Source organism: Salminus brasiliensis, chromosome 6 (assembly GCF_030463535.1).
Source record: "Salminus brasiliensis chromosome 6, fSalBra1.hap2, whole genome shotgun sequence".
Classification (NCBI taxonomy): Eukaryota; Metazoa; Chordata; class Actinopteri; order Characiformes; family Bryconidae; genus Salminus; species Salminus brasiliensis.
This window is the reverse complement of record NC_132883.1, coordinates 2,396,278-2,406,208: the sequence shown is the minus strand read 5'-3', so window position 1 is coordinate 2,406,208 and position 9,931 is coordinate 2,396,278. Positions and strand designations below refer to the sequence as shown.

The window sequence follows — 9,931 nt, the reverse complement described above, 5'->3', positions numbered from 1 at the left end:
ATTATTTTAGTGTTTATTTTATAGTTTCTTTATAGTGTTTATTTAGAGTGATTATTTTATAGTGTTTTATAGTGATTATTTTAGTGTTTATTTTATAGTGTTTTATAGTGTTTATTTATAAAGTGATTATTTTATAGGGTGTTTATTTGATATTTTCCTTTTATAGTGTTTATTTAGAGTTATTTTATGAAATAAACACTAATTATAAACACTATAAAAGGAAACTATTTATAATATACTGTTTAAGTTAGTGTTTCTTTATACAGTGTTTATTCTTACACAAATGGTTGCAACTATAACAACTGCAATTTCCCTCCTAGGATCATGAAAGCATTTCTTCTGATTCTGATCATACTGCAACCAGCCAGCAGAGGCGCTACACACAAACATTGCACAGCTATATTTATGAAATATAGCTAAAGGTGATAGTGAAAAAAAAAAGATACACAGGAACCTGATCGACATGAAAAAAGGAACACGTCACTGAGAGAGACCAATCATTTTATTTCAATAATAATCAAGTACACATCTTCCACAAAAATAAACAATATGTAGTAAAATTGATTGCTTGATTGCCTCGTCATTAAACATATAGCAGTGGTGTTTCTTCAGAATAAGCAGTATATCTGTGCTGCACTGATCTCATACACGACTACTGACAAAACCTCAGTTTTACAGCTACCAAAGGTTTCCACTGTAAACGTCACAAACTGCAGATAGCCGTGTTTTATGAGCCGAAGGTTTACTGCATGATAACTGTGCTGTGAATTACACATTAAATACAGTAATGCCCATTTATATGAATCCCCTTTACATTTAGATTATATAAAAATAAAATATATAAATGCAACTATATAAGAAATGGCAACAAGGCATTATTGATCAATCAATCACATTGATTATAGGCAAGTCTGTTTACTCGGTGGCCATCTTTGCATTGCCGCCGGCCACTTTTTGTCCCTTCATATGTTTTTCGGTGAATGTGGAGAGACCAAATTACTGGAAACCCAGATTTGAAATCACTGATCTGACAAATCTGACAAAACCCTTATGGTTGGTCTGTAGTGTTCAATGAGCTCAATAAGGCACTATAAGGCACTTTTCTGGCAGTTCTGCTACTGCGCTGGTGCAGACCTTCACATTGCGGCGCAACCAGCGAGCTGATTGGCTCGTTCTGTTAAAAGGCGGGACTTTATCCGTAAACCGACGCCACATTGAACTCTATGAGAACTAGTATTTCGACCAGTGACCGGTCTAATCATTGGTAACGTCTCTGCTACAGTCTTTGATTTGAGAAACACCTGGTTATTATTGTTGCTCCACAGCTAATTATCCTTAATTGGAGCTCGAATACTTTTATTGCATTTACTTCTATTATCAGATACAGCCAACAAACAGTGGGAAGGCCAACGAGAAGGTCCCTGACGTCGCCCTGATCGCCGTTTTACAGCTTCTACCTGGCTTGCTCCTGAAATGCCACCTTGTGAAAGAATCAAAAGAGGTCGGCAGACAACAGCGGCTGGTCATTTTATTTTGTTATATAGTGGTTATTTCATAGGGTATTTTTTATAGTTTCTTTATAGAGTTTTTATTTAGAGTGTTTATTTTAGTGTTTATTTATAGTGTTTATTTTGAGTTTTTTTTATAGAGTGATTATTTTTGTGTTTTATAGTGTTAATTTTATAATTTCTTTATAATGTTTATTTATAGAGTGATTTTTAGTGTTTTATAGTGTTTATTTATAGAGTGATTATTTTATAGAGTTTCTATATAGTGTTCATTTGATAGTTTCCTTTTAGAGTGTTTATTTTATAGTGTTTTATAGAGTGTTTATTTATCAAATAAACACTATAAAATAAACACTATAAAATAAACTTTACAGAGTGTTTTTTTTTGGTCATTTTGCTAGGACATGGTCGACTCCTCCATCTGTGAATATCAGTGTTTCTCAAAGAATGATGCTGAAGGTCATTAAAACATTTAGCGTTTGTGCATTTCCACATCAGACTACAGTAGCCGAAAGGTTTCATCTGTAATCATCATAAACACAACCCACAAAACGAGTTAACACACTACAACAAAAGTGTGTGACCTGAGCAAAATGAACAAGAATGTAATAACCTGTTGCTGTTATTATAATTATAATTATTATTATTATTAGCAAAACCATCAGTGTAACATAGATGGACATCTGGACGATTACCTGCAATAACTCTTAGAGTCTTAGAGTACTGAGATCTAACTGGTGAATTTAAGAGGCCAGTTCTATCAGTTCGGAGCCTCGCCCGTCTCCCATCATCTCGCATCTCTTACTTCACCTTCTGCAGCACCTTGCGTACTTCTTCTGGACTGTAGCCCCAAGGACCCTTTTCACCCTGGACAACACAAGAGAGCAAAGCAGGAGACTTCCTTTAGGCCCCATCTCAGCATTTATACACTCCACTATATTCTTACTCACTCAGTGTGTGTGCATTAGCATTAGCGTCCTCCTCGGCCCTGAATGCGCCGTTCAGAGCTGGTTTAGAACCAGAAGAAAGGAGTGTGGTTCTCCCGCTGGTAGAACAGAGCATTTCCACCATAGTCTGGATTCTAACCAGGTGGGATTCAGGAGTAAAGACGGGACGGGAGGAACCTTAGATGTTCCCAAATTGATACAATGGAGTAAAATATCTTGTTGTTGCACGGCTACAACCAAACTGGGTGTTTTTTTTTTTTTGGCAGGATGGACGTCTGCTGTTGCTGCCGGGTCATGTTTACAGTAAGCCTCTGAGCTAACGCTAAGCTAAAGTTTTCCTCTTCCCTGAACTTTCTGTTCCACCTTAAATAACGCAGCAGTTTTGCTCTGCTGTTGAGATGTATGCTCTGTAACTGCAGCACTATGGAATGGAGAGTTAGCATTAGAAGCTAACTTTAGCTTTGGCTGCTAACTGATAAGGTCTCCACTCTTATCAGTTTGATCGCTTAAATAATTAGGGATGCACCGATCCGATACTAACAAAATTAGCTGGATCGGGTATTGGATAATTAGTCTAATCCAAATTTGATCAAATCCAATCCAATCCAATCCGATTCCTGCACCGCCGGTATTCTAGGCTTCATAACCCAGGATCAGATCAGAGTAACCTACAGACATCATGCACAGATCATAGCAAACAGCAAGACCCCATCAGCCAGTAATAAAGAGAATATAAGGAGAACCGAGAAGGGAGGGGCTGCTAGCTCCACTTTAGTCTCCCAGACGGCACTTTGCCGAGGTCCAGCACAGTTATTCATTTTAGTGACTAATAAACAGAAACTGGGTTCATGTGTTATAGTTTGTTTTACAACGTTAGTAAAGTAATGATCACGATCAGTCCTGAGGCCTTAAGACAGTTTATTAATTCAACAATCGGATCGGTATCGGGTATCGGCCGATACGCAAAGTTCATGTATCTAAATCGGTATCTAAATCGGACAGAAAAATATGGATCGGTGCATCCCTAGCAATTATGTCACAGATGAACCCCATCTAGAGTAGCTAGATAAGCTCGTCTGCAGCAGCTGACGGCCTCCAGTCCCGAGTAGGGATGCACCGATCTGGCATTTTTCAGTTCCGATACCGATACATAAACTTTGCATATCGGTCGATACTCGATACCGATCCAATACCATTGCTGAATTAATAAACCGTATACCTCACCATGTGGGAGAGACTTAAGGCATCAGGATTGACTTAAACATCACTTTATATAATCTAACAAATTAACACACAGCTATAAGTGTACTTAATTGATATTAATTTGTCACTAAAATAAACGATGCTGCAGGACCTTGGTACAACATTCAAATTCAAGTGTCAAACTTCTTAAAATATGACAATAAATAAAATATATCAGAAAATAAGTAGCTTCACTTTGTCAAACACACAAACAGCAATCATATTTTTAAATATTTAGCATAATTCAAAATAAAATCTAGCAGCTGAACCTGAGAATAATTTAGTAACTTGGTCAATAATCAAATATTGCAAACATGTAAACATTTAGTTCAGTCTCACCCCAACCAATTAAAGTGAAAGGATCGGTTCCATGAATCAACCTAATTATCCGATACCCGATCCAGCTAATTTTGTTAATCGATACCTGATCCTAGTATCGGATCGGTGCATGCCTAGTCCCAAATCACTGGACTGGATCGGGACATCCCTAATTCTTACACTAGGTGTTATGTAAATGAAGGTGAAGTGATTTAAACAGATGTAGTAATCAATCAAACTTTGTCACATGCTTAGATAACTGTCTGATCAAATCACACAAGACAGATTTAGGCTTAATCCACTCAGTTAAACTGCTTCTCACTAAATCAAGTCATTTATCGGATAATAAACAATTTAACATTGAACTGCACAGTCATACCAAAACATTATGACCACTGGTGGTTTGGAATGAACTCAACCCAATCTATCAGCTCCACTTCCCAAAAATAGGAGCAGTGTGTAGCTCTATAACCCGAGCAGACTCTGATATCAGCCTCCTTTCACCCTGTTTGTTCTTCAACGGTCAGGACCCCACAGGACTGACCACCACAGAGCAGTGGGTCAGTCATTCTCAGCACTGCAGGGACCATGACTGACTGATCTGGTGGTTGGGAGTGTGTCTGTAGTGTGTATTGTGAGTGGATCAGACGCAGCAGTGCTGCTGGAGTGTTTAAACACTGTGTCTGTCTGTCCACTCACTGTCCACTCTCTATTAGACACTCCTACTGAGCTTGTAGAGGTAAAGTAAGAGACGGAGGCTCTCTGATCTGCTGCTGCCCAGTTTGAGTTGGTCATCCTCCAGTCCTTCATCAGTGCCCACAGGACGCTGCTGCCCACTAGATGGACTCCAGTCTGTAATTATAGCGCTACAGAGTGCTCATTTATGGTCAGCAGAGCTGATATAATGGCCTGAGCTCATTCCCCTGGTCATACAATTTGGATATGAATGTGGACGAACAAACATCTTAAAATATTAATCCTACACTTTTGTTTTTGGTGATTGCAGGATATCATTAGGGTATTAACACACCACACCCCTCTGCATTGTCCCAGTGTAAACACACACTATTAAAAATAGCCTGTCCACTACAGAAGTGCTGGCTGTGTGACAGATTTCTCTAATGTTTGATGGATTGTTCTGTCTGTCCAGCAGCCCTCAGTAACTAAAGGCCTGCTCAGACTGGCCTTATGACGCCCTCTGGCCTAGTTTGGGTGCCAAGCTACAAAGGCCAAGTCCACATAAGGGACTTGGGGTTATAGATTGACAGCCTGGTCAGGGCTCTATGGTAAGCTTTTTGAGTGGGACAGGAGCACACATTAAAAAAATTATAATAAAAAGAGTTTTTATAAATTATTATAAATTAATATTAATATTATTATTTTTTTTTTTTTTTTTTAATCTCTTTTCTTAATTCTTCCAGTCCGCAGTGTTCATTCTGGGACTGTGTAAATAAGGAGGCCAAGGCAAACCACTAGTGGTGTAGCAATACACATATTTGCACCGGACCGTCATGGTTCCCAGCACGCAGTTCTTTATCTCCCTCTTTTGCACCAAAACGACAATAAACAAGTGTTTCCGATATTTTGGCCTCTCCCCATCTTATTTCCACTCATTTAGACCGATGGATTCAAATGAGGCCGGCGTGCCGGTGTTGTTGGACGGTGGTAGGGTGCGTGTGCCGAAACACATCGAAAATGCGAGCGTTTACACACTGCAGGCCGTACTGACCACCTGACCACCTCAAGGGGGCGCTATACAACACTAGGGGGAAACAAAATGTAACTTGCAGAACTGCCACAAGGATTATGGACATGCCAAGGATTGATTAACAGCTTAGAGGTTTGTTGCTCTTTCTCAATTAGGGCTGGAATTGACTCGAGGACATGTTACCCTAAGCTTGGTCAACTTCTGGAGGAGGTAAAATGATTAAATATTTTTAAAATTATGATAAATATTTTGGTTAAATTAATAGAATGTTTTTTGTTCATTCATTTATTATTATTTATTTATTTACTTTTTAATGCTTTTTTAATGATTCTTAATAACTTATTTTTATATCTTATATTTTTCTCTTTACATAAATCACTTTGAATTACCACTTTTAATTGTAGGAAAGGTGCTGTTCAAATAAACTTGCCTTGCCTGTCTGTTGAAAATAAATGAAGAGGGAAAGGTAAAGTAGTAACACTTTCAGACGCAGTTTAAGCATTAACAGCAGCACCTGGCCGAAGGTCGACTGCGGTTTAGTGCCACACAGAGCAGCGACTGGACTCTAAATTTGAGAAGTGCTCACCTTATAGATGACCTTTCCTCCCTGGAGGACGTAGAGCCGCTCGGGCAGGGCTCCGTATCTGCTGGAAGTGATGTCACTCATCTCGTCCACCACCACCGGACAGAGCGGGTCTTCTTCAATCAGGGACTGAACTGCAGTCAGTCTCTCCGACAGGTTCCTGTGCTGCTTGATGTCCACATTGTTGGCAAAGGCCCAGTCGTCTATAGAGAGACCAGCCAGGTTAAGGGGGATGAATACAGAAATCTGACTGGAGTAACTATTAACATACACTATATGGACAAAAGTATGTGGACACCCTCATTTGTTGTTTTTTCCTAAAACAAACACTACAAAGAGTTGATCCTGCTCTACTGTCCAGAGAAGAAGGCTTTCTACTAGATTCTGGAGGAGCATTGCTGTGAGGGTTTGATTGCATTCAGTGACAAGAGCGTACAGAAAATGTGTCATTGTCCAAATACTTATGAACCCGACCATGAGTAGATTTATACATGGTGTTTCATGAAGGAGGTACAGGAATGTGTCACTGTCCAAATACTTATGAACCTGACTGTAAGTAGATGATACATGGTGTTACAGGAATGTGTCATTGTCCAAATAAACCTGACTGTAAGTCAATGATACATGGAGGTGATACAGCAATGTGTCAATGTCCAAATACTTATGCACCTGACCATAAGTACATGATATAGAAAATATGTCACTGTCCAAATACTTATGAACCTGACTGTAAGTAAATGATACATGGTGGTGGTAGTTACATGCTTTAATGACTGATGACTCTACTGGCCCATCGGAAACCGTCTCTACATGTTACTGATTAGATTACTGTACAGCTTGTCTCTCAGGTTTAACCTGTTACCTGTTGCAGGGTTTACCTGTTGCAGGGTTTACCTGTTGCCTGTTGCAGGGTTTACCTGTTGCAGGGTTTACCTGTTGCCTGTCGCACGGTTTACCTGTTGCATGGTTTAGCTTTTGCACAGTTTAACCTGTTGCAGGGTTTACCTGTTGCCTGATGCACAGTTTACCTGTTGCACGATGCACAGTTTACCTGTTGCATGGTTTACCTTTTGCACGGTTTACCTGTTGCAGGGTTTACCTGTTGCATGGTTTAGCTTTTGCACAGTTTAACCTGTTGCAGGGTTTACCTGTTGCCTGATGCACAGTTTACCTGTTGCCTGATGCACAGTTTACCTGTTGCACGATGCACAGTTTACCTGTTGCACGATGCACAGTTTACCTGTTGCACGGTTTACCTGTTGCAGGGTTTACCTGTTGCAGGGTTTACCTGTTGCCTGTTGCATGGTTTGCCTGTTGCATGGTTTACCTTTTGCACAGTTTACCTGTTGCCTGTTGCACGATTTACCTGTTGCACGGTTTACCTGTTGCCTGTTGCACGGTTTACCTGTTGCACGGTTTACCTGTTGCCTGTTGCACGGTTTACCTGTTGCAGGGTTTACCTTTTGCACAGTTTACCTGATGCCTGTTGCACGGTTTACCTTTTGCACAGTTTACCTGTTGCCTGTTGCAGGGTTTACCTGTTGCACGGTTTACCTGTTGCAGGGTTTACCTGTTGCACAGTTTACCTGTTGCCTGTTGCACGATTTACCTGTTGCACGGTTTACCTGTTGCCTGTTGCACGGTTTACCTGTTGCACGGTTTACCTGTTGCAGGGTTTACCTTTTGCATAGTTTACCTGTTGCCTGTTGCACGGTTTACCTGTTGCACGCTTTACCTGTTGCGTGTGCTTCAGAGATGTAGATCACGAGGAAATCGGCCACTTCACTAAAGTCTCTGACGAGCTGCTTGAACTCGTCAAGCTTGAACAGGAACGGTGGTCAGGTGCAGCTTCCAAAGCTCAGGACGAGCGGGCGGTTACCTGCAGGCGCAAGGCCAGAGTGAGTGAATACGTGAAGTGCATAAAAATGAGAAGAGAGAGGTGGATCATTAGGCAGCAAATTAAGGAGCAAGGGAATTAAAGAATAAGGGGACGAGTGAAGGAAGTAAAGGAGAGAGTAAATAAGGGAACAAGGGAGCAAATGCATGGAAGAAGGGAGGATTGAGTGAGGGGGTAATGTGTGAGTTAAAGAGGGAGTAAACAAGGGAGGAAGGGAAAGAATTAAGGGAGCAAGGGAGTCAATAAGTAAGAAATAGTTAGAGGTAGTGACTAATAGAGCGGAGAATGGGGTGAAGGGTGAAGTGAGGAAAGGAGGGAGTGGATAAACAAAGGGAGAAAAAATGGAGTGAACAAGGGATTGAGTGAAGTGCATAAAGGATGAGAAGAGAGAGGTGGATTATTAGGCAGCAAATTAGGGAGCAAGGGAATTAAAGAATGAGGGAGTCAAAGGGGGAAAAGTGAACGAGTGAAGGAAGTAAAGGAGAGAGTAAACAAGGGAGCAAGGGAGAGAAAGCAGGGAAGAAGGGAGGATTGAGTGAGGTCCTTTAAATATTAGAGCAGGGCTTTAATAGCGTGCTGTTGTTCACCTCTGATAAACTGGTGGACGCTGGTTTTGTCCCCCTTCAGGGTGATCAGGGGAGTATCCGGGGCCCGATGGCCCTCAAACGCCGAATCCCCGAAACAGATCCAGCAGCCCCGCAGGACCGCCTGCAGGAACCGCGGCGTGGTGAAGGCTGGAGCCCAGTCCTCGTAGCGGAACCGCGGGTTGAGGGACATGGTGCTCCGCTCCCCCAGCCGGAGCATGATCCTCCGGGCCAGAGCAGGGGCCAGCACGGTCAGCAGGTTCAGAACACAGAACTGGACCAGCAGAACCTGGAGCATGAAGACAGACCCTAAACACACCTTCAGCCTGCGGAGAGCGAAACTCACGGAGGTCCACATGTCGACGGAGAGCCTGTCCGAGAGAGGGGCTGACTGGCTCTGCGGTCCGGTCAGCGGTCCGGTCAGCGGCACCACTCAGTTATTACTGGTGTTCAGGTTCTGCAAACCAGACCCACGAAACCGCCCCCTAGTGGACCACCGAGGAAGCGTGACATTCTTCACAATAAAAGTCACTGAGTGAAATTATATTTATCATTTAACTCATTTTAATTATTATTTTAATTATTTTAATTAATAAATTATTATAAAGACTTATATATATATATATATATATTAATTGTAATTTGCTGTTTCGTCTTCATATGAAATATCATAGTCCATAAAAGTAGGTCCAACAAACTCCTTGACGTTTTCTAAAAGTAGTTAAAAGTAATTAAATTATAAAACAAATTATGTGATCTAAATAAAATAAAATAAAGGTATGATCCTAATGGAAATACCTCATTATATTATATGTTGGTAAATATTATTTTGTATATTGTGTTTATGTAAAATAAACAAATAATAAATATACACACTATAGTGCAAATGACAACTTCTAAACTATTAATGTTTATTAACTTTATGTTTATTTGGGTTTATTCTAATGTTATATAGAGTTAATTACAGGTAGACACTCTCACTGACCACTGACTTTCTGTTTATTTGGGTTTATTCTAATGTTATATAGAGTTAATTACAGGTAGACACTCTCACTGACCACTGACTATGTTTATTGGGGTTTATTCTAATGTTATATAGAGTTAATTACAGGTAGACACTCTCCCTGACCACTGACTTTATGTG

The 9,931-nt window shown here is 40.6% G+C and overlaps 1 protein-coding gene across 1 annotated transcript; it reads right to left on the bottom strand.

Moving 5' to 3' along the window:
- Nucleotides 1–484: 484 nt before the first annotated feature.
- On the bottom strand, nt 485–9,267 carry dio1 (iodothyronine deiodinase 1). The gene is made up of 4 exons (XM_072681301.1): nt 8,791–9,267; nt 8,042–8,185; nt 6,310–6,509; nt 485–2,375 (listed from the first exon to the last, which is right to left on the bottom strand). The coding sequence occupies exons 1-4, from the start codon at nt 9,143–9,145 to the stop codon at nt 2,310–2,312; spliced, it is 765 nt and encodes a 254-aa protein (XP_072537402.1). The 5' UTR covers nt 9,146–9,267; the 3' UTR covers nt 485–2,309.
- Between the last annotated feature and the right edge of the window lie 664 nt (nt 9,268–9,931).